We start from the raw sequence: 26,003 nt of genomic DNA on the forward strand, positions 1-26,003 counted from the left end.
AAGAAAAAAGAGAGCTTCAGAGTGTGTTTCCCTTTGTTAAAAGCAGATGAATGTGTTCTGACTTCTTCTTTTTGGTATCTCATAATGCATTAGAATTTTTCCTTTAACACATTTTTTTTCCATTTTCCACTTCATATGACAATCTTTGCTAAGTAATATCTTTTAAAGATTTTTTTGGTACAAGCCAGCAATAGAGATTGTATTTGGCATCAAAGCTCATATTAAATGTATCTCATGAACTGGAGGACAATAGATAATGAGCATTTTTCACCCATGAAATTTATAGAATTAGCATAATTTGCATGACATGCATGTTAATAGGATGGATACCAACATTTTTATTGTTTGTGTAATATCCACTGTAATATGCTTTCCGATACACTGGAAATCAGCAGGTAATTGTGATTTATACTTACCCCTACTATGCAGTGAAAAGTTGGTTTCTGTACATGTTGCACAATATTTGGGTATTTTAGTACGTCCAGAGACCACTGGAATGCCAGCAAACAAAGCAATTGCTATGCTGATGGTTGTTTGTATAGCTGAAAACTGCCACCATTGTTAACTCGTTCTTACTATTGGTTAGTGCAAGAATTTCACTCAGCTTGACAGCTTTTCCATCTTGCTGCATCATGGGTGGGGTTTTAGTACCCTGCATAGTTTTTGTCCTTCCTCCAGGCAATTAGCAGAAGCAGCATAAATTATGCAAATCAGTAAAATTGCAGAATGCCTTATAAAAAATTAGAGAAATTGTTCATATTTGTCCAAGTTGCATGATTCATGCTGGCCATAGAATTCAGCTCTTGTTGCTGAATTTGACAAACAGTAGAGCAGAATTTCGTTTCTATGCAGAGTAGACACAGTCCTGACTATGGGCAGATCCATTAAACTAATTTTAAACTAGCTTGTTTGTCATAGCTTCCTTCGACTAGTTTATGTTTGCAGTGTAAACATATCCCATGCTTACCTCTAGGAAGGAGATGTTTTGAATTTAGACATTTTTGTTTTGGACATCATAAAGTTTTGTATTTAACATGCTCTTAAGAAAGAGAAACATTGTTTTCTGTAGGGCTAATCTTAGAACAGTGTAAAGATATTTCTGTGTTTGTCAGTATTCTCATTCCTAAAGATAGATTTATTTTCAGAATCGAATAGGAGCCTGAACCATGCTAACAGACATCTTATCAGCCTTTCCTGAATCATATAATAAATATAATAATTTCTAGATTACAGTGGCATGGATCCTAACTAATGTTCTGTGACCAGAAGCATCCCCTCACTGGAGTTCTTCTCACAGGGCTTTCTCACCAGCACAAGAAGGAAGAATCAATTTTTGCTAATTCCTGCCCTCCCCACAACTCCTTGCACCCCTGAAATCTGTTCCAGAGGGTTGGATGGACTCTCTGGGATAATGGGGTGGTAGTGGCACAGGGGGCTGCAAAGGGGAGGGAAAATGGATGAAAATTGCCTCCCCTTTCTCCCCCCCCCCAGTGGAAGCTTCTATTAGATGGAGTCCCCTCCCTGAGTGAAAAGAGTTCTTCCATTTGTGGAAGACTAGAGAACTCAGGACCCAACCCATTGACTGGAGGCAGCCTGCAAATCAGTCCAGTTACAGAGTGCTTGAAGCTTTGATCAGCAACTAGTTTTCTTGCAGGGTCATTTTGGAAAGGGAGTGAAAACTGATAGCGCAGCATCTCAACCCCCACCTGTTAAAAGAGGCATGGTAAATTTTGTTGCTGTAGATGCCATTTTCTCCACACCTCTTTAGCCTCTATGTTGGCAACTGGGGGGGGGGGGGCTAGGCGACAGGTCTCTGTGGACCAGATTTGGTCTAGGATGCTCCAGCTGTGGACTCCTAACCTAAACCCTTTGTTTTCAAGTGAGCAAAGGTGCCTTTACATGTTTGCTGGTTGTAATTGCTGAAAGGTTAGTGAAGCTGAAACTGAGCTGGATAGATTCAGGTACACAATCTCTACCAGGAGTTTCAGTCATTTTTCCACTGCAGTTCATAGAGCATTCATAGAGTGAGAGACAAAACTGTGGGATTTCGAGGATCAGGATTGACTTTGGTACTGACTCAACCTATGACAGATCAGATTACTCAGCCTCCCAATGCTATAATTTCCCCACATGGAAAATGAAAGACTTGAGATCATCATTTTTAAAATAGGCTATGAGATGGACAGATAAAAATGTTTAGCTGCATTTTGTACTTTTGTATTAAATGAATATAAAAGCAGATGAATTAGATTAAAGGGTAGGAAGGAGTATGTTGGCTTTTATTTCCTTTTGAGAAACTATATAAATCATCCTTGTAAATCTGGATTGCTTGTATCCAGTAGGCTTAAATATATTCCTGACTGCCCTTTTTCCCAGTCTGAGGTGTGTGTGTTTTTGAGTGTTTGAAGGGAGGACTTCCAGATTGATCCATTTTATCATGTGTGTGGTATGTTCCTGGTTGCCACTACAATCCCTACAACAATTTCAGAATTATTGAGAATTATGACGTGCTAGTCCTCTGCGTTATTTCTGAGGTGCATTTTGGCTTGTTTACTGGAGTGCTGGTTGCCATTATGAGGTTGACTTCTTACTGTCAGTTCTGAATGAGAGAAATAAAAATATCCTGTTTTCAGCAGATCTTGGATTGCATGTATATCATGGAATCATAGAATTGGAAGGGGCCTACAAGACCATCGCGTCTAACCCCCTGCTCAGTGCAGGAAGCCTGATTCCCAGGCGGTCTCCCATCCAAGTATTAACCACGGCTGACCCTGCTTAGCTTCCGAGATCAGACAAGATCTGGTGCATCTCTCTTCATATTTCAGTTTTCTGTCTGTGTGGAAATATTGAAATAATGTTGATTTTCACATAGAGACCCAGATGTCTTTATGCGTGTGATTCTAATGCTATTCCATTCCATTTTCATATATTGGACTTCATGAAATTGCATCAGGTGTGTGTGTATACAGTGCTGTTTTGACAACTGAGATGAGAAGCATAAACATCTTAGCAGTCAGAGGACCTGAAACTCTGACTTCTCTGGTAGTTAAACCTCAGTATCTCAGCTAGTCAGACTGGCTAAGCAAGGGTTGGTGGAGCTGAGAATTATGGAAATTTGGGAGGGATCACATTTTGAAACTCCCACAACTATTGCAAACAAGTTGAACCATATGACTCTCAGTTTCTATAGGACGTTTTTAATGAGCACCGCCGCTGTGAAGAAATCTTTAGCAGGAACCTACACTGAAACATAATTATATTAAGACTGAAGTCTGTCTTCACAGGTGAGTTTGGCTGCATTGGATTATTTTCTAAAGCGTAAGACATTCAGCTTTTTTGACAGCCAACAAAAGCTGGAATGGACATTGTGGCTAAAGGCCACACTGATTTGATGTAAGAATTGCAGTGCTGGGCCAAATTACTGTCTCATTTGCTCAACGTTCTGTGTTTGGACTGTGGTCAAACAGTTGGCTCAGGGAATTTGAAAAACAGGTAATGATTGTGATGTCCATTTCCTATTGGTAATCTGCAAAACTTGATGATATGAAGTACACCATTTCTGAAAATATTGTGTGTTTGGCTGTCATGGCGAGTAGCTGTCAATATACCCATCATCCAAGTATACAAGGTCCTGTTTTTGTAGCTATTTATGCTAGTGGCCATCACAACATCATGTAGAAATGAGTTCCATCGGTAAATGATACATTTTTATTGTACCATTTTTATGATACAATAGTTTTATTAAAAACTATTGAATTATTTATTTTGTCTTAAATGTAGGTGATATTGAAATTTTTGTATGTGTTTAACAGAAAAAAAAATCCTGATATTCAATTCCTCCTGATATGGAAGGTGATCCATCTCCCCTGATTATTTAATTGACCATTTCCTGTGTTTTCCACTGCTACTTGGGGATACCAACATTGTAGACTATATCCTTTAGCAAAATAATTATTTAGATGCATCACAGACATAATATAATTTCATTATTCTCTTATTGCTGCATCAGTGAGCTTTGTACAATAGTCCCAAAAATCTCTTTGCTGAAGTCGGAAGTCATCAGTGCATTTTTTAGTTAGGATTATTATTCCAGTATGAATTACCTTGCACCTATTAATACTGAATCTCAACTTCCACTGTCTTGCCTAGTCATTTGGTTTGGATATTGTTTTGGGCAGCTGTTCTATACCAAGTCTAGTATGTGTATCAAATCTTGAAATTAATTCCAAACAACTGTATTTAAGGTTGAGGAGTAAATGTAGGTAGTGTATAAATAACCACATGTATTGATCAGGTATTATGTTAACACAACTATGTTCACTATATACCTTCTACATCTGGGGTGGGCGACCTTTTTTCTGTTGAGGGCCGTATTCCCTCATGGGTAATCTATGGGTGACCTAGGGAGGTAGCTGGAGGAATTCAAGATGAGGCTGGACAGCCATCTGTCAGGGATGCTCTGACTTGGATTCCTGCATTGAGCAGGGGGTTGGACTCAATGGTCTTATAGGCCCCTTCCAACCCTACTATTCTGTGATCTATCAGGAGACACATGTTGGTGGTGAGCAGGGCCAAAATGTACAGTGGGCAGGGCCAGAGCCAAAAGAGAGAGCCAGTGTAGTGTAGTGGTGAGAGTGACGGACTGGGAGCCGGGAGATCCGGGTTCTAGTCCCCACTTGGCCATGGAAGCTCTCTGGGTGACTTTGGGCCAGTCACAGACTCTCAGCCCAACCTACCTCACAGGGTTGTTGTTGTGAGGATACAACGGTGAGGAGGAGGATAATGTAAGCTGCCTTGAGTTCCTTGCAAGAGGGAGAAAAGCGGGATATAAATGCAATAAATAAATAATAAATAAATAAAACCCTTTTCTCTTTTTACCACTCTCTTTCTGCCACCCCCTTTTTTTTCTCCCTCCCTCTTCCTTCCTATGCAGTGGGCTGTAAGGAAACAGATAGATTGCTCTTGCCAGAGGTCTGAATTGATTGCATGCAGAGGGCTTTTGAAATTAGGCTGAAGGCTGCAAGTTGCCCATCCCTGTTCTACATGAAAGCAGCCACAGCCCTTCTTCGAACATGTGTGCCAAGATTGCATAGGAAAAGGTCTTTTGCTGCTGCTATGAAGTGCTACTGGCTGTATAGCCTGGTTCATGTTAACATTCCCCACACAGTTGCAATCACATGTATGGTTGAACAGGTTGTAGCTGCTAGTATATAGGAGAAACTGTGCGAACTCTTTCTTTTTTAAAGGGTGTGTGTGTCAGACTGATAAATAAATGGAAATAGGGAAGATTGGTACAATCCAGCAGCCTTTCTTCATCTGAAGAAAGCAGTAATTTTAATTACTAAGTAGAATATGTGTGTGTGCATGTCTGTATACAAAGGTAAGATACCCACTCAGAGAGATGTTACTATCTTTTGTTAGTTTCTTTTTTAAAGGAGTGTCACATTGGCTAGGCCTACGCATACAGCACAATGAAGTAGGAATGAGGTTCCTAGAATGCTGAGGTGACAGAAACATAGGAATCTGCCTTATACTGAATTATACCATTGGTCCCCTATCATTTCAGATTACAGATGGGGGATACTACTTTCAAATGCTCCCCCCACAGGAAAAAAATCCCAATAAATAAAAAATGAGTACATCATAGAGAAAAGTTATATCCTAACGCTTTTTCTGTTATGACCTCCAACAGCAAGCTTGCAGGTGTTCACAATCATTTACAGTGCCTTAATTTGGCGGGGGGCGGGGGAGCTCTGTTTTGTTTTGTCTGAATACATATTTGATATGGAGTTAATTTAATCTGTGCTTCCCATGTTCTAGTCTGTATCATATGAACGTCGTCATCAATACTAAAGTAGCTGAAATGCGCTGTTCTGAAATGTGTCAAGTACAGGCCTCCGGCCAGAGAGGATATGCCATTGCAGACCTCAGCTAAGTGAAGTGTAAACCTTTCTGTCTAATGTTTAACCTGCAGAATTCCAAGTTACTGTGTCAAGAGTGTAATTACACTGGATTTTGAAAGTGTACTGATAGTTTGCCTTACCTTTACTGCCATGCATCCATGTCACAGAAAAATATGACATCAAAGTACTTCTCTGCTTTACAGAACTGGATTTTCAATGGCCGGGGAAAGATTGATCAAGTGGCTGAAATGAATATGAACACTATCTTGGAAGAGATTCTGATTAAAAGATCACAACAAAAGAAGAGGACATCTCCTTTAAATTATAAAGAGAGGCTTTTTGTTCTTACAAAATCCATGTTAGCATATTATGAAGGTCGTCCAGAGGTAAGAAACTGTGCCTTTTTGCCGCTTCCTTTTGCTTCTGCCTTTTTGCCGTTTCCTTGAGAGAATGTTTGTGGGGGTGTCACTCTATTGATTTTAATCTGCTGAGCTTTGATAGTGGCTATACTAAGTTCATACAGTTGATACAGGATGGATGAATAATAGATCTTGATATTAGTACTTTACCTTTTATGTAGGATGAGCTAGATTGTACTGAAAATCTATTTATTAATATGAAAAAAAATAATCAGGCTAACTTCTTCCATTATAGCACTCACAGTAACATATAGAGCCTAATTTGAATGTCTGCAGCATCTTCCTACACTCCATCTTTAGACTGTAACTAAATGCATACTCCATGGCTTGAGTATCAGCTACTTTTTTCCTCTCTACCCCCCCTTTTTTGCTTTGTTTGCCATCTTGCCTGATGAAGAGTTCTGGAGAATTTGAAAGCTTGCACACTATTTTATGATCTTGAGTTGGCTTAATAAAAGTATTACCCTAATATGGATTTTGGAATAGTAATATATATTGATATGGCTGACTGAGCTGTTGCTGATATCTGATATGTACTGAGAAGTACAGTTGCTCTTGCGATGTAGGGCTTTTTTACATGAGGTATTGATCCTGTGCTTGTCATTCCCTACTCATGGTTATTTATGGGTTCTTTAGACAACATTGTGACCCTCCAGTTTCGCTTCCGTGTCTAACTAGCATTTTCAGCTAGTTTTTCAGAGCAGGGAAAATGCAGCATTTAATTGTGAAAGCGAAAGAAAGCACAATTTCCTCTTGTGTATTCCGTCATTCCACAATACCACAGTGCCACCTAGAGGCTATGTAGTGGAAAAGCAGGGAAGGAAATGCCCCTCATGTAGTGCTCAGATCTCAATTCTGTGACGAAAGTAAGGTAGGTACAGTGGATTAACAGCCAATTAACAGTCTTGTGTAGTGAAAGAGGTAGAGTTGCTTGTGATATACGTATGTTTCATTTTCCAGAATATGCATAAATAACCTCATACACAGCCTGCCTTTTCCCCCAAACTGGAATGTCACAGAAATTTCTGTGGTATGCTGGCCAACAAATGACTGCTTACACGATGGACAACTGTTTACAGTTTTTCAGGTGTCCGTTCTTACACTCCTTAGAGCATGAGCAATAAGAGCTCCTTATTCCGTTATGTTTGCAGAGTGAGCTGCTGCAGTACAGTTCTGTCTTGTGCTGCTCAGGTAATGTCAGAAGCCCTGGTGTGCGTTGGGAAATGCCTATGCTGCATTCAGCTCCTAGTCATCCCAGTATTGCGCCTATTTCTGGGAGTGGCAGTGCTGGCATAGAAAGGAGCAACAAAATGGCGTTTGACGTTACCCAAGTGATTGAAGATGGACCTGGCCTAAAGCAGCTTCCACACTGCTACATGGGAGGGAAGAGCCACAGCTCAGAGGTAGAGCACAAAGCTTGCATGCAGAACATCCCATAAAGTTTAGAGCCTTTTATCTACTTAATTATTGAACTGATTTACATTATTTGTATACTGTCCAAGGTTCTCTTGGAGGTTTACAGTCCGTGGCATCTCTAGGTAGGGCTGGGAAAGACTCCTGTTTGAAATCCTGGGGAGCCATTCCTGTCTCTACTGAGTACTGAGCTAGATGGACAGATGGTCTGCCTTGGTATAAGGCAGCTTCCTATGCTACAAAGGTAGTGTAAGAAGGGGGCCTAGGAGCCCTTGTCTCAGAGGCCTGTGGTGGAGATGTGGACAATAGGAGCAATGAATGCTACAGAGACTGGGAGCTGGGAACGAGAGAGAGGAGCTCAGCAGGCTCCAGCCATTATCCAAGAGCAGGAGAGCTCAGAGAAGCCACTGAATGAAGGGAATTCATTAACGAAGGGCATTCCACAGACAGGGGGCCACTGTAGAGAAGGCTGTTTCCCTGGTAGCCATCTGTCACACCACTGTGGGAGGTGGCACCTAAAGAGTCTCTGAAGGTTATGTAAACATTTGGGCAGGAACCTAGGGAGAAGGCATTTCATTCAGGTAGTCTGTCCTAAGCCGTTTAGGGCTGTAACAGTCAGCATCAACACTTTGAATCGGTCCCAGAAATTGACCAGCAACCAGTTGACTGGAATAATATGTTCAAAGTGGCCATTTCTAGTAACCAGCTTTGTTGCTCTCTTCTGCACTAACAAGTTTTTGGAACATCTTCAGAGGTAGCCCCACATATACCTCATTGCAAAGATCATTTTGTTAAAATGATTAGAGTGGGAACTTTTTTTTTTTTTGGCTGCAGTGTTTATGCATTGTGAAATTGCTGCATATGTGACTTGAAACTTATCTCGCATGACTACGTTACAGGATTGTGCCAAAGAGAAGCGATACAGGTCAATTGGTGACCAATTAACATCTGGTCAGAGTTTGCTGGGAGTCAGCTTCCCAAATGGTAACAAGACCAGAGTCCTAATGTCAGGAAGAATCAAGCTCCCAGTCAGATGAGGGCGAGAGGAAAGCAGTGTAGTTTAAGGCAGGCAGACAGTCAGGTTCAAGAGGCAAAATGTGGGGAAGGGTGGTGAATGGGGACTCAGTTGGGCAGGACCATCTCATTAGGAAACAATGTGCCCAGGCTGGAAGGTAGGTCACAAGAGTTTGTTTTTATTGCACTTATTTGCCATCTTTCTACCAAGGCATCCCAGGCAATTTGTCATTTTAAAATATTAAAACAAACAAATGCTACAAAATGTATGATCGAATAATAGAATTCTCTCAGGATGATTGATGGTTCCTGTGGAGCTGAGGGCATGAGCTGCCTGGATGTCTTCACTTTTGCCTTCCCGCAGTGGACACAGGGCTATGCAGGGCACAGTGGAGCTACACTGGCTCCCTTAGTCAAAGGACCAGCTGCTGAGTCAGGTGGTGAGGCTTTTAATGCATAACATCGTGTCTTTAGGTAGCACAGTACAGCCTGCAACTCCTTTAGTAGACGTAGCTGCAGAGGCAGTAAAGCACTGAAGCTAGGCTGACACGAATCCTGGCTCGAGATTGCTAGCACCTTAAAAAACCACCTTAACACTTCAGCTCTTATGAACTGAACAATCACTTAAACAACATGGAACTCCAGCCTCGCTATGTGAAGGGGTATCATCCTGAGAAGGCTGTTCCAGATACCTTTTCTGAACATTTTGAAACTGCTCTTAACAGCCTGTGACAGTATTTGCTTGAGGTCGAAGGCGGTTTCTCTTCCTGTGGTTTTTGCCAGAAAGGCCCATTGAACTGAGAGGAAACCAAGGCCACTGCTCTCTTGAAATTACTAATTCAACACTCCTAAGTGCCAATCTTCCACCAAAAAGCTGGGGAACTACTGAGTCTGTGAAGTAACATGGAGAAGCAGGATAACTTGCTTGTTTGTGCAGTTACATTACCTTATACATAATATTTTTTTCTTTTGGAACTTAATGTTTCAAATGTTTCAAATGTTTCAATGTTTCAAATGTTTCAAAACTGAAAATAATTAGTACTGAAACATCACATGAGTATTGGTGTGAAAACCTGGACTTTGAGGTGACTGTTATTTTTAGATATATGCAGCCAAGAAACTGAAGCAAACGATTAGTAAAAGGTGGCTCATGTTTTTGTTTTTGTTTTAAAGAGCATCCTAGGCAAAATGTGATGAGTGTGTTATCTTTCAAATGGCTCGTAATACCACATTGAAGGCTGAGGTATTAAGAATTTCTGAAGAACTAAGGCTGCAATGCTATATACATTTACCTGCTTCTGAGTAGACATAGGATATCACTGTAAAGGAACAAATTCAGTTTTAAATAGTGAAGCAAAAAATTATGTTAACCATTTATTTCAATTAAGAACTATGCTGATACCAAAAGTCACTGCAGATTGTTATAATGAGGGCCCTGAAAACTAGAAGTTTGAAAACAAGATTTGCAGATTTGGGAAATAAAATGTTGATTTGGGGGATTAACCAATTTCATGGCTACCAGCTGAAAGAGTATTTAGTTGAGATGTTGAAATGTTGGTGTTTAAGAGGTGCTGCCCCAGTCTGCACAGCAACCCTGAAGTCTGTTTGGGTTGGCGGGGGGTGGGGTGGGGTGTATTTCTAAATATTTGTGTCCTACTTTTCTATTCAAAGGTACTCAAAGAGGCAGTCAAGGTGGTTCATCTTTTAAAATAATTTCCTACAGGAAATAGAAACTTCCTCCCTTCTCCAGTAGAAATTGCCTTCAGGCAACCAGCACAACTGACCTAGAACCTCTGTTTTGCAACAGGTCCTCACAGCGCCATCTTAAAACCCCGAAGAATTGCCATGCTGAGTACAGGGTGTATCAGCTGCCTCCTGCTTTGTTTTGCCAGTTGTGATCTGTACATTTGTTTATCTTTCTCACAATCTGCTGTTATCTTCTTTTGTTCAATATGTCCTACTTGGCCTGTTAAGGGAACTGTAAAGATTGTAAGATAATTACTTACGTGAACCAAAGCCTAAAACCAAAAAGGAGATTGGGGAAAGGAGATTAAAACTATGTGGATAGTTTAGTATAAAGCTCTGAAAGCCTTCCCTTGTCTTTGGGTGTGTGAGCTGGTTATGGTAACTCAGTAATGAGGAAAGACACTTTACACAATACTCAGACACTCTGTTGCTTCATGTTCTGTAAGCAAATGCTGATGCAGAGGTAGGAAGCTATGGTTCATTTAAAGCACTGGCTATTGGATGGTGTATGAGGATAATCTACTTTCAGCAACAAAGCCAGTTAATGGTTTTGTTCTGTTTTTTAAAAAGGAAGAAAATTTTATTTGGCCACTTGGAGCATCTGGAGGAGAGTTTACAATGCAAGTCTCATCTTAAAGTATTAATATGGTTTTCCTTTGTAAGTCTGATGTTTGAGCGGTTTCAGGACTTACTTAGGATTCAGTTTTCTAAAGAAGGGCACTGGAGACTTACGGTGTTTCTGTGATATAAGATTTATTTGCATGTGTGTGTGTGTGTGAGCATAAGATGAGGATACACATCATTAACACTCCAACAGATTTCTGATCCCTATCAGATGTCTAGGGGAACTCATACTGTCATAGAATTTCCTGTGGAGAGCAAAGCCAGTTCTCTGTCTCCTTTTCAGACACAGGAGCCTACACCAGCCTAAAATCCTGCATTTAAAATGGGGCTTTCTGCTTCCATTTTTAAATGCAGGATCACAACTGACTCCCTTTACACGCGCTTCCTTGCCCCCTCCCCTCCCCCTCCTTCTCCCCGTATTTGAGTCTTCCATTATCTTTCGTTGATCTTGCTCCTCCTCTTGCCACTATAACTCTTTTCATGGAGGAAACTGAAGCCGAACACACCGGGTAATTTGAAAGCTCGTTATCTGTGATCTATTTAAAAATGGAACAAGGGTCATTTAGTACAGGAGATGACCTGGAGGGTCACGGCATCATGTAAAGAGCCTGCAAACTTCTGCAAAGGAGCAATCTCAGTCACAGGATAAAAGCTCTGTGTGAAGGACTCCTCAGTTCCAGCACAGACTGACTTCCTGCTACACGCACAGACCATATTTGCCCCCTCCTCTGGTCTAGATAGGGGAAGAAAGTTGTCATCTCCGCACATCAGCAATGCCTTCTTGAGCCATCCCAGCTCTCATTGAAACACATCTCCAGAATGTTACCAGCTATCATTCGTCCTCTGTCAGGTCTTAAGAGCGTTATCTCAAGGTGCCCAGACCTAAAGCTCACTTAAAGAAAGAGTCAAGGTACGCATCCTTGGGAGGAATACTGAACTTCTTTGCAATCACAGGCACTGGCCTGTACCCTGAAAAGTCATTCAGACCAACCCTAAACACATCACAATAGGTTCAGTTTGTTGTGGATTTAAACCGTACTTTTCAAAAGCCAAACAACAAACACTCCACACAATTTTAGAATTACAATTTTTAAAAAAAAGAAAAAGAGGGTCTAGGGGGGCAAATTTAGAAAAGCAGATAACCTTCTACCACCACTCTCAAAACCCTGGTCATATTTGCATAGGCGTACATTGCTCACCTTCCTTCATATATACTGACCAGGTTTGCATGACCACAGGGGAAAAATAAGCCACTATGGCTTATTTCCCCTCTCCATGCCTGTTGGTTGTGAGTAGCCTAATTAGCATAATTACCCTCGCTTGGCACAGGTTACCATGACATCTGAACCGGTGAAGTTGGGTTTCAGAGCGGCTTGTAAACCACCCCAGCCACCTACCCTCTCTGGGTTTGGATGTCACAACAACCCATGCCCAGCAAGAGCAATTATGCTAATTAGGTGGCTTGTGACCAGCATGCACAGGGAGGGAAAATAAGCCACCATGGTTTATTTTCTCTCTGTGATTGTGCAAACCCACCCTCTGTTCGGTATCTGATTTATCCAAACTGGAGCTGGGATGTCCCAAGTAGGCATAAATGTGGCATGGGAAATCCCAGAAAAGGATGCTTCATGCCATATCTATTTTGGACCCAAGAAATAAAAGTTTCCTGATAACATTAAATTTTTACATTTAATTTAAAAATATAATTAAAAACAACTGGGGAGGGTGGCAATTTGGATTGGGGCTTTGAGGGGAAGAGAAAATTAACTCTTCCACCGCTTGTGTTTTCTCATTTTAAATTCCCCATAAGCTGCTATTCATTCTGCAGGGGAAAACATACAGGTACCAGATGGGTACCTACCTCCATACCCCACAAAATGCACATGGGGCAATTTAAACTGAATGGCAATTTAAATAAAAAAGAGAGCACATCTGATTGCAAATCTGCCTGCCCTCATGGATACTTTAATACTAAAAAACAAAACACAGAGGATTCTTTTCATCTGTCTCTCATGTCACACCTAGTTTTTCAGTAACCTAAACCACAGGAGTTTAGGTTTGGCCTCCTAGAGATGCATGCAGGGTTGCTTTGGTAATGGCTTAATCAAGCTGATGTTTTCATTGTACAGGTGACACAAATCCATTGTAAATATGGCAACACAGTTAAGCCAGGTTTATAATTGCCTTGATTCTCCAGTGCTGGCACATGGTGGTATGTACTCATTGTCATCTTCCATTATTTTCAAAACAGTGTGCAACCTCTGAAGTAACAATACGTGAGTTGTCTCTGACCACTTCCTCCAAGTTCTTCATCTATGTAATATCTGTGTCTTTGTAATATCTGTTATTTATAAAAAACACAAGAAGGGCATTTTGTAAGAAAATAAATTGTAGATAGCACAACTGCTAATCCTATTTGAAATTCCCAAAGAGAGCAACTGCAACCCAAGGTGGTTTACCTTCAGCCAACTCACACCTGTTTGACTCTCTTGTCTGGTTCAGACATAATAGGAAACCATGCTTTCCCATGATGTGAATGAGCTGTGGTTAGCCTTGGACTTATGTGCTCTCCTCCCGCCGCCGGAGGAAGAGATAAGAAGCTGCTGGTTTTAGACTAGCCACAGTTCTCTATGACGTCAAAACTCAGGGAATTTTGGTTCCCCAAAGTGGGGGCGGGGGGGAGGGAGAGAGAGAGAAGGGGATGGCAGAAAGAGAGAAACGAGGTGGCCCCACATGTGCACTGCAATAATTACCCTCAAAGGAATGTGTTCCGGCACAGTAAAAAGGTTCCCCATCCCTGAATTAAACTATAATTAATTAGAAAAAGCCAGGGTCTGAAACTATGGTTTGGTTCTGGCTTGTTCACAATCCATAGTTTAAACAAACCACAGTTCCCAAAGTTCCAACAGCATGAGGAAATATGGTTACTTTAAAACTGAAAGCAGATACACCTGATCTCCTCTGATGCCCTAAAAAGGAGGAGAGGGGAGGCATAGGAAGCCACATCATAGGAAGCCACATTTGCATCGGTCCATCCGTCTCTGCCTAAACTAAAATGACTCTTTTCTCACCCCCTCCACCTTTGCAGGTAAATTGCTTATTCATAAACTTACCTCCATTCCTTAGCTACCATGGAGGAAACATCAACCAATCCCTGTTTATTATTTGTCAGTTTAACAAAGGGTGGCTACCCTGGATTTGTAACAATACCAAAAAAAAAAAATGTTACAGTCAATGTGATTGCTGACAAATAAGTTACTTCACATACAAAGCTGTCATTCTTTGTTGTTCAGTCGTTCAGTCGTGTCCGACTCTTCGTGACCCCATGGACCATAGCGCGCCAGGCCTTCCTGTCCTGCGCTCTCTCCCGGAGCGTGCTCAGGTTCATATTCATTGCATCCGTGATGCTATCTAGCCATCTCATCCTCTGCCGTCCCCTTCTCCTTTTGCCTTCAGTCTTTCCCAGCATCAGGGTCTTTTCCAGGGAGTTTTCTCTTCGCATTAGGTGGCCAAAATATTGGAGCTTCAGCTTCATTATCTGTCCTTCCAATGAGCAGTCAGGGTTGATTTCCTTTAGGATGGACTGATTTGACCTCCTTGCAGTCCAGGGGACTCGTAAGAGTCTTCTCCAGCACCACAGTTCGAAGGCATCAATTCTTCGGCGCTCAGCCTTCCTTATAGTCCAGCTCTCACAGCCATACATTACTACTGGGAAAACCATAGCTTTGATTAGACGGACCTTTGTCGGCAAGGTGATGTCTCTGCTTCTTACTATGCTGTCTAGGTTTGCCATAGCTTTCTTCCCAAGGAGCAAGCGTCTTTTAATTTCATGGCTACAGTCACCATCTGCGGTGATCTTGGAGCCCAAGAAAGTAAAATCTGTCACTGCTTCCATTTCTTCCCCTTCTATATGCCAGGAAGTGATAGGGCCAGATGCCATGATCTTGGTTTGTTAATGTTTAGTTTCAAACCAGCTTTTGCACTCTCCTCTTTCACCCTCAACAAGAGGCTCTTTAGATCCTCTTCGCTTTCTGCCATTAGGGTGGTATCGTCTGCATATCTGAGGTTGTTGATAATTCTCCCGGCAATCTTAACTCCGACCTCTGATTCATCCAACCCGGCATTTCTCATGATGTACTCTGCATATAAGTTAAATAAGCAGTCTCTGCCATGACCTGTCCGTCTTGGGTGGCCCTGCACAGCATAGCTTATGGCTTCACTGAGTTACGCAAGCCCCTTCGCCACAACAAGGCAGTGATCCATGAAGGGGTGTCATTCTTTGCTCATCCATATTGTTTCACTTGAGAGTTACTGTAGTTCAGTAGGTCAAGAGATGCTGTGCATATTAATGGGAAATCTCACTGAGTTCAGTAGGGCTTTCCCCTAAATAAGTGTCTATATGCTTACAGTTGACCCCAAACTCTGGCTTCAACCATGACCTACAACATAGACCACAGTGTAGCCAGCAGCAAAAAGCCCCAGTAGGTGAAATGGGAGAGCTCCAGCGTTTTTAGTTTTACTCTGTTTTCAATTATTTTAATTAGCTGTTCCACTCCCTAATTGATTTGTTCCAGTAGTGGAGTTAGCCTTATCTTGTTTTTTATGTTTTTATATTGGTTCTTTGCTCATTAACAAGCTTACCGAGGGAAGGAACCTTTTGGAACGACCGGGATCCCATAACATTCAAACAGTGCTTGATAAGACCTTTTCTTAACAACAAAGCTGATATTTCGTAGAGTCAAGCCGTCTGTCATTAAATCCTGAAAGTCTACTTGCCTTCATGAGTCAACAGGTCTAATACTGTTAATGCTTTTTAAATCTAGCATTTTTAAGTTGTAATTTTCACTTCCATTACCAACTCAGTCTTGAGTTTGGAGACTAGATTGTTTTAAGTGGCTGAAGAAATCAATTTGAAGCCCGTACCTGGATTTATCTTTCCTCTCTCCCTGATAAGAGCTGCTATTTGGCCAGCTAAGCTAAAATCTTTAAGGATGTCTCAAGAGAGGAAGAAGAGGAAGAGACGAGGACAGAAATAAAGCAAAGCAAAATAAAATAAAATAAACAGTTTCTTAAAACCTTAAATTATAATTACATGAAAGCAGCTTTAGTAAGTTTTGGGGGATGTTGGCTTTCTGTGGAGGCACAATTCCTAACAGCTGTTGCTGCCCAAGAACCTTTTGATAATAGATTATAATGAGCGACATGACAGTGGGACCAGCGAAAAGCACCTGGAGCACAATTATATGTTAGAAACAACTTAAATCTGTTGGAGTCTCCAGATTTAAACTGTTAAACTGCATAAGCTGCTTTTTAGCACTGATTGGAAGGATAGTGAAAGGTAGCTCCTAGTATTAAAGATGAGAAGATTGAAACGCTGTTGCAATCTGGAGGACTGCAGCTTTCACCCTTTACTTAAACAGCATAGGATTGACAGTTTTTTCTCATCAACTCAGAAGGAATCTATCCATAACTCAAACATCCCTGCAAGCAATAAATCTGGGACCTTGAGTACTGGAACTGAAGGGTTTCCCTTCTCATTATTTAACGGGAAAGGTGCCCCCGCTCTCAATTAGACCTGGTTGGTGTAGGAGGCATCTCAATGCTCCTTGCTGAAGAAACCTCATTAATAGCCAGCACCGTTGAATGCATCTTTGACCGACTTGGCCAGGTCTTGGCTAAACTAGGAGAGTTAACATCCGGTTTAATGCTGAGACCTTTCTGGACAGCCTTGAGGCTCTAAAGGAGGAAGGGAGAAAATATAACTCTGAAAGTATAAACCAGGGGGAATGCTTAAATAACTGCAAGCAATGCAATTTAGTACTATAACTCCTTAAAGTGGCTCTCACTATTTTGCCCTATAACGGAAATATACCGTTTTGGAGCTCCAAAAGGCAAGTAGATCAACATCTTAGCTACATCTGAAGAGAAGAAGTGATCTCATAGAAATTAATAGAATTCAAAGCACAAGTTATAACAAGAAATATGCTTTAGCATTTGAAACCTCTAGGTTTCCCAGTTTAATCTTAAAAAGGAAACCATTATTATGGATTGATTCCTTCACGTGTCTTTTTTGACTTCTTAAAGAAACCACTGCTGTCACATAATAGGGTCAGACCCCCTGTATGTAGAGTCAGTGAAGCAAAGATATGTTCTCCCATTAGGGGGGAAAAGACACCTTGGAAATTATCAACTGACAGGAATATCTCAGTTGTTAATCTAAAAAGCTGTAGTTGCTGTAACGTCAAAATTGATTCGACTGTTGGAGGGGACTTGATCCACAGGTGACTAACTAAGAAAATGGATTATTCTTCTGAGCCAAGAGACCCAAAATTGCTCTCTCCATTTGTTGCCCTCCCTTACAATGAGCAAAACGCCATATTGAGGCTATCAACAGTTTCAGTGGCTGCTCAGAACTTGCAAGGAACAGATGAAGAAAAGGACTTCCCTAGAGACAAAGAAATTTCTTTTATTGGGTTACAAGTCAATAGCACCTTGATTAATGAGGAGACTCCTGTAGATGAAGAGACTAAAGAATCCCCATCTCCTCTACTGATACAGAAATCTTTTTGTTTAGAAGACAGCATTAATCTTCCAGCTTATGAAGCAGTGGAACAAATGAAGGCTATGAACATCTATGCATTGAAAGGAGATTTAAACAAAGATGACAGTACCCTATGTAACCAGAACCATACTGAACGTTCTTTTTCTCATACTGATAATGATAAGCAATTGTTGTCTGTAGAGTCGCAACCAGTTATTGTAATTTCACCACAGTGTATAGTTAACAGAGCTGCCCATACAGGAAGTTTTATTCTTGTTGATTCTGACACACAATCCCCCCGCCCCCCATGAGCAACTGAGCTTGTAAAGCCACAACTGGCAGATAAGTCACATAACAGCTGGTTAAGTTATAGATATCTTAAGCCAGCAGAATTAGGCCTTCAGCCCTCTGTTGCTACAAATCCCAGTAAACTGAACTGGGTTGCTACCTCGAAAGCTAATGGGAGTATTTTTTTAGATATGAAGAGAGAACTAGAGATAATGGAGCCATTAATTTAACCAAGACAGCTTCTAGAAATACCCAACTAAGGTGTTTATCATGGAACATAGCAGGCTGGGGTAGAAGGATTACATAGATAAATTTGATGTTGCTTTTTACAAGAAACATGGGCATCTGAGCCAATAACTGTTAACGGATTTCTATCCCACTCACTTAACGCAAGTCGTAACAAAGGTAAAGGCCAGCCCAGTTCAGGTTTACTATGTTTGTTTTCACTAATCTTGAAAACGACTGTTAGAAAACTTGCTACTTGTGTCCCTATTGCTATGGCTGTGTTGCTCCAATTTAGACAAGAACAGTTTCTGATGTTTAATGTCTACCTCCCCCCCATAGAGAATAATTCATAATAGTAGGGTGAGAGGCAGGATCCCAATAATTATCGTCCCATAAGCCTCCTATTTATAATTGGGAACATTTACACCAAAGTGTTATGTAAATGTGTTCTGGATTGGATGAGAAACTCCAAAGTGATAGGAGACGTACACATTGGTTTTACCCCTGGTTGCTCAACTTTGGGCCACTGTTTTGTTTTGGCCCATTTAGCTGAAAAGTATTCTAAACCAAAAGGGGGCCAATTATTTTCTGTATTCATAGATTTGAAATCCACTTTTGACTCAGTTTTGAGAAATAAGCTATGGGCGAAATTAGAAATGCTGGGTATTGATAAAAGACTTCTATATTTGATCCAAAACCTTTATCATCAGAAGGAAGTTCAAATCAGATGTAATCCCAGTGGTAGCCTGTCGGAACCAATAATATCAACTAGGGGTGTAAGACAAGGCTGCGTTTTAGCTCCATTTTTGTTTAATATTTTCCTGAGCAATTTACCTAATGCTTTGAATACTACAGATTCTCATCCTCCAAAACTGGCTGATACAAAGATTCCCATTTTACTCTATGCAGACAACGCTGTCTTAATATCACGGACCAGGGTTGGCCTCCTGCGTCTGCTGGCGGTGTTCACTAGCTACTGTAAAATTAATTAGTTGAGAATTAACTATAATAAATCTGAAGTGCTGGTTTTTTCAAGATGCAGAAGGACCTTTGGATGGCCTGTGAATGGGAATCATATCGAACAAATTTCAGGTTATAAATATTTGGGTATACACTTTCATAAAACTCTCAATTGGTCTTTGCAGAGAGATAGGGCTAGAGCAACAGCTAACAATACAGCTACTGCAATAATAAGATTCTATTATACCAAAGGGGGTCAATTTGTCCCTGCTGCGCTTCAAGTGTTTAAGGCTAAGTCACTTATGCAATTGACGTATGGCATTGCAATCTGGATCAAAGCTGCTAATTTTTTCAGAATCTGTGTAGGCAGCTTTCATCCGCTCCATCCTTGGTCTTCCAAAATGTGTAGCAACCCCCGCTCTCTTGTTGGAAACTGGCCTACAGACAATCACCTCAAAAGCTTGGATTAGCGCATTATATTTTTGAATCCATTTGTACAGCCCTGGATCCTTAGGTTATTTATATAAGATGTGGAATGACCCTAAGGGTCCGTACTAATGATGGAAGCTAAGCAGGCCAGAGCTCTTCTTTCTCAAAGGGTCAGGGATTATGATCTACAAGCTTTAAGTTCTGCAGCGGATAGAACTTACTCTCCTCTGTTTTGGGGTGCAAATCTGAGTTATGGGCTGATAGAAGCGAAATATCTCTCAATCCTTAACATTCCCAAATATCGGCGTGCACTTACTTTAGCAAGATTTAATGTCTTACCCTCTGCTTTGTTACAAGGGAGGTTTCAGAAAACTAGCCTTTTAGATCGTATATGTCCATGTGGAAGGAATGAAATCGAATCAGTTATTCATGTTTTACTTTGCTGCTCCTTTTATATAGAGATCAGAGAGAAATTACTGTCTGATACTAGATCAGATATAAATGTACTTCTCTACTGTTTTAGGACAACAGAGGATAGGGATACAATCGAGGCTTTTGCTAAATTCTTCTTGAATGCTATGAGAATAAGATATCTTCAGAACTGATTTTACTGTATATTTCCTGAATGTGTTTGTAGACTCTTTGTATTTTTGTATGTTCAAAGTCTGGTCAGTGCCCATAATAAAGATGATGATGATGCTTACAGTCTCAGCTATGAAATAGAAAATCCTTAGTTCAAATCTATCTTCAGGACTTGAACTCAATGGGCCTCACAACATGGCAGGTTATCATGGGTTAATTAACCCACGATGAACTCTGGCCCATGTGGGATGTGTACGGCCACTATTTGAATATGCAGCCTCCAATCAGGGTGATCAGAGGTTGTGGCATTTCGTGTGAACCTGGCTATCGTGGTTTAATTGAGGGTTAAACAGCCACACTTAATCCAGCTACTAATGAAGCATTAAGTGTGGGTTGTTTAACCCTTGATTAAGCCACAATGGCTGGGTTCACATGACACGCCACAACCTCTATTTGCCCCGGTTGGAGGTTGTATATTCAAAACAGCAGCCGCACACACTGCGGCTAATCATGGGTTAATTAACCCACGATAACCCACTGTGTTGTGCAGACCAGTGGCCTTAGGCAAGCTATTATTCTCTCAGCCAGCTATCTGCAACCTGGGGATAATAATCCTGACCTATCCCTAGAAGGTTTTTGTAAGGATTTCTAAGATAATGTATTCAAATGCTTTGAATACTCCAAATCATTATTTTAAAATTTTCTTATTCATTTTGTAGATTTCTCTCTCTTCATTCTATGACTAATCTGTAAAGCTCTCTGTCATTGCAGTACTAAATACATTTTATTGGAAACAAGCTTCTTTACAGTCAGTGGGATTCACATCCAGATAACGATGTTTAGGCACTGATGCCTTGCCTATAATATCTGTATGACATCTGCAGAAATAATTAGGTGGCGTATCTATTATAACTACAAGACACTAGCCTGTAGTTAAAGACTCTCTGCAGTTTCCTTTGACACCTCCATCACCACATCGCTACATGGTGAACACTGAAGGCCACAGGAGCCTGGGCTGTACCTATATGGAGTTTTTACTACATTATATGGTATTATATTTTACTTTGAAGGGTCGGGGGGGGGAACTGTGAGAAACAGCTTTAATTTGTCCATTTAACGACAACATAGTAGGCCTCTAGACAAACAGACATTGATCAGTGTAAGTGGTATAAGGTCATTGATTCAGTTTTAAGAATTCTAACTGTAGGTTTATTATTGTATTCAGAGATTTAATTTTATCCAGGTTATTTTTGAATAGAAAGGTTTATTGGTTAAACAATTTAAAAATCCAAGTTAAATGTTTAAAAATTGGGGGCAGGAGTTATTTGATTTGATTTTTAATTATCAGTTTTAATTTACTCCGTTATATGATGAATTTCCAGAACCCACCATCTCCTCTTCCACCGTTTCCAACCCCCATCTCTCCATTCCACCGAAATAGCAATTACATGACCCCTCTGCCCTGCCTGAAACTCCTCCACTCCTTTGGCCTAACTCCCATGACCCTGCTTGAATCCCTCCAGCTTGAAACATAATAATCATCTCCTCCATGCTCCCACCGCGTACCTGGTGCTAGGATGGCCGCTTATGAATCGCCCCCAAAAGAGGAGATGCATCACCAAAAAAGAGGACAGTGATCTGCATATCATTGCCATGCCTCTCCCAGTCCCCAGTGCTGCAGCCCTGGAGGAAGATTCAGAATCAGACATGGAGGGGGCTGATTTAGGACCTGATCAGGCTGTGGAATGTAGGAAAGGTGAGAGCTCGGTTCTGCCTAGTTTCCCAGAGGAAGGCAAGCCAGCTGCAAGATGTGGCCTTGGTAGAGGTGCCTAAAGTGCAGGGGCTGAGAAACTTTCTGTAGGAAATGAGCAGGTTGGAGACTTGGCTGAGGAAGGGAGGAGCTTGGGCCTGTCTCCTTGGGCAGTGAAGGCAACTAAGGAGAATAAAGATGCCTAATTAGATGTAGTTCATGATTATGGACGTTTTCCTGCAGGAACAGGTGAACTGCCAAAGAGCTCTAGCTGCCCCACCTCTGTTTAAAAGCTGCTGCACAGGCTAAAGAGCTTTGTGGGTGCAACATCTCTATTACCAGATAACTCCTTTGCTTAGATTATGAGCCCTGAGCTTTTATCTTGCCTAGACTCCCATGCTGTTGGGACCCTGTCTGGGGATATATTCTTCAACTTTCAACTCCTGTAGGCCTAGAATCCTGTGCTTTTGGGACCCTGTCATGAATAAAATCACCAGACTTTAAGACCCTGTTTCTGGCTCTGGCTTAGGTTGTTGTCTTGGAACTTAATGCTGGTTTTATGATCCTACCTCTGGTTTCCATGTGGGCTAACTGACTGGGACTGAAAGCTATGTAAAGTTTCTGGGCTGGGGACTCTGAAGGGTTTGTGTTGCTGTCTTGCTGCAATAAAGAGAGTTCGCTGTTTGTTTTAACCTGTGCTAAGCTACTGGTGTTTCAAGGGAGCCGGTCCTGACAAATATTTGCATATGCTAATTATATCTGTTCCCTTCATGGATCACTGCCTTGTTGTGGCGAAGGGGCTTGCGTAACTCAGTGAAGCCATAAGCTATGCTGTGCAGGGCCACCCAAAACGGACAGGTCATGGCAGAGAGTTCTGACAAAATGTGGTCCACTGGAGAAGGAAATGGCAACCCACTCCAGTATTCTTGCCAAGAAAATCCCATGGAACGTATCACAAGGCTAAAAGAGATGATGCCGGAAGATGAGCCCCTCAGGTTGGAAGGTGTCCAATATACTACTGGGGAAGAGCAGAGGGTATTTCCAAGTAGCGCCAGAAAGAGTGAAGCGGCTGGGCCAAAGCCAAAAGGACACTCAGCTGTAGATGTGTCTGGTGGTGAAAAGGAAGACCGATGCTGTAAAGAACAATATTGTTTAGGAACCTGGAATGTAAGATCAGTGAATCAAGGTAAGCTGGAGGTGGTCAAACATGAGATGGCAAGATTGAACATCGACATCTTGGGAATCAGCGAACTAAAATGGACAAGCATGGGCGAATTTAATTCAGGTGACCATCAAATCTACTACTGTGGGCAAGAATCCCTTAGAAGAAATGGAGTAGCACTCATAGTCAACAAAAGGGTGGGAAAAGCGGTACTGGGGTACAATCTCAAAAACGATAGAATGATTTCAGTACGAATCCAAGGCAAACCATTCAACATCACAGTAATTCAAGTCTATGCCCCAACCACTGATGCTGAAGAAGCTGAGGTTGATCGGTTCTATGAAGACCTACAACACCTTCTAGAACTAACACCAAAAAAAGATATCCTCTTCATCATAGGGGATTGGAATGCTAAAGTAGGAAGTCAAGAAATCACCGGGATAACAGGCAAACATGGCCTTGGTGTACAAAATGAAGCAGGACAAAGACTAATACAGTTTTGCCAAGAGAACATGCTGATCATAGCAAACACTCTTTTCCAGCAGCACAAGAGACGACTCTACACATGGACATCACCAGATGGTCAATATCGAAATCAGATTGATTATGTACTTTGCAGCCAAAGATGGAGCTCTATACAGTCAGTAAAAGCAAGACCTGGAGCTGACTGTGGCTCAGATCATGAGCTTCTTGTTGCAAAATTTCAGCTGAAATTGAAGAACGTAGGGAAAACCACTAAACCATTCAGGTATGACCTAAATCATATCCCTTATGAATACACAGTGGAGGTGAGGAATAGATTTCAGGGATTAGACCTGATAGACAGAGTGCCTGAGGAAATATGGACGGAGGTCCGTAACATTGTTCAGGAGGCAGCAATGAAATCCATCCCAAAGAAAAAGAAATGCAAGAAAGCCAAGTGGCTGTCTGATGAGGCTTTACAAGTAGCTGAGGAAAGAAGGGAAGCGAAAAGCAAGGGAGAAAGGGGAAGATATACCCAACTGAACGCAGAGTTCCAGAGAATAGCAAGGAGAGACAAGAAGGCCTTCTTAAATGAACAATGCAAAGAAATCGAGGAAAACAACAGAATGGGAAAGACTAGCGATCTCTTCAAGAAAATCGGAGATCTCAAGGGAGCGTTTTGTGCAAAGATGGGCATGATAAAGGATAAAGAAGGCAGGAACCTAACAGAAGCAGATGAGATTAAGAAGAGGTGGAAAGAATACACAGAAGAACTATACAGGAAAGATCTGAATGTCCCTGATAGCCATGATAGTGCGGTCACTGAACTTGAGCTGGACATCCTCGAGAGTGAAGTCAAGTGGGCCATAGGAAGCATTACTAACAACAAAGCTAGCGGAGATGACAGTCTTCCAGCTGAGCTATTTAAAATCCTAAAAAATGATGCTGTTAAAGTACTGCACTCAATATGCCAATAAATTTGGAACACTCAACAGTGGCCACAAGACTGGAAAAGGTCAGTTTACATCCCAATTCCAAAGAAGGGCAATGCCAAAGAGTGTTCAAACTACTGTACAATTGCGCTCATTTCACATGCCAGCAAGGTTATGCTCAAAATCCTACAAGCTAGGCTTCAGCAGTATGCGAACCGAGAACTACCAGAAGTACAAGCTGGGTTTCGAAGAGGCAGAGGAACTAGAGATCAAATCGCCAATTTTCGCTGGATCATGGAGAAAGCAAGAGAATTCCAGAAAAACGTCTATTTCTGCTTCATTGGCTATTCTAAAGCCTTTGATTGTGTGGATCACAACAAACTGTGGCAAATTCTGAAAGAGATGGGGGTACCAGACCACCTTACCGGTCTCCTGAGAAACCTGTACGAGGGTCAAGAAGCAACAGTAAGAACCAGACATGGAACAACCGATTGGTTCAAAATTGGGAAAGGAGTACGACAAGGCCGCATATTGTCGCCCTGCTTATTTAACTTATATGCAGAGTACATCATGAGAAACACCAGGTTGGATGAATCACTGGTCGGAATTAAGATTGCCGGGAGAATTATCAACAACCTCAGATATGCAGATGATACCACCCTAATGGCAGAAAGCGAAGAGGATCTAAAGAGCCTCTTGTTGAGGGTGAAAGAGGAGAGTGCAAAAGCTGGTTTGAAACTCAACATTAAAAAAACGAAGATCATGGCATCTGGCCCCATCACTTCCTGGCATATGGAAGGGGAAGAAATGGAAGCAGTGACCGATTTTATTTTCTTGGGCTCCAAGATCACCGCAGACAGTGACTGTAGCCATGAAATTAAAAGACGCTTGCTCCTTGGGAGGAAAGCTATGGCAAACCTAGACAGCATAGTAAGAAGCAGAGACATCACCTGGCCAACAAAGGTCCAGCTAATCAAAGCTATGGTTTTCCCAGTAGTAACGTATGGCTGTGAGAGCTGGACTATAAGGAAGGCTGAGCGCTGAAGAATTGATGCTTTCGAACTGTGGTGCTGGAGAAGACTCTTACGAGTCCCCTGGACTGCAAGGAGGTCCAGTCAGTCCATCCTAAAGGAAATCAACCCTGAGTGCTCATTGGAAGGACATACTGAAGCTGAAGCTCAAATCTTTTGGCCACCTAATGCGAAGAGAAAACTCCCTGGAAAAGACCCTGATGCTGGGAAAGACTGAAGGCAAAAGGAGAAGGGGACGGCAGAGGATGAGATGGCTAGATAGCATCACTGATGCAATTAATATGGACTTGAGCACGCTCCGGGAGAGAGCGCAGGACAGGAAGGCCTGGCGTGCTATGGTCCATGGGGTCACGAAGAGTCGGACACGACTGAACGACTGAACAACAACAACAATTATATCTGTACATGCCAATTTTCAAATAATTATTATAATTTAAATAGGTCCTCTGGCATCCCTTCAAATAGAGAACTGGACTGGACACCCCTTTATAACAGAGGACATGGCTGGTGCCTGGGCTCAGC

The 26,003-nt window shown here is 41.6% G+C and overlaps 1 protein-coding gene across 10 annotated transcripts in view; it reads left to right on the forward strand.

The window, feature by feature from the left end:
• The window catches only part of TEC (tec protein tyrosine kinase), a 103,378-nt gene that overhangs the window by 20,402 nt on the left and 56,973 nt on the right, over positions 1-26,003 (forward strand). For 9 of the 10 annotated variants that reach the window (XM_084856830.1, XM_084856822.1, XM_084856828.1 and 6 more), the window contains one exon: positions 6,107-6,289. In XM_084856830.1, the coding sequence (XP_084712956.1) occupies positions 6,152-6,289 (138 nt within the window). In that variant the 5' untranslated portion in view covers positions 6,107-6,151. Of the gene's footprint in view, positions 1-3,181; positions 3,285-4,933; positions 6,290-26,003 lie in introns of those variants that run through there. The other variant, XM_084856825.1, reaches the window with a different exon arrangement.

This window comes from Heloderma suspectum, chromosome 5 (assembly GCF_057233095.1).
Source record: "Heloderma suspectum isolate Gila_16-S chromosome 5, 16-S_ref, whole genome shotgun sequence".
NCBI classification, from domain to species: Eukaryota; Metazoa; Chordata; class Lepidosauria; order Squamata; family Helodermatidae; genus Heloderma; species Heloderma suspectum.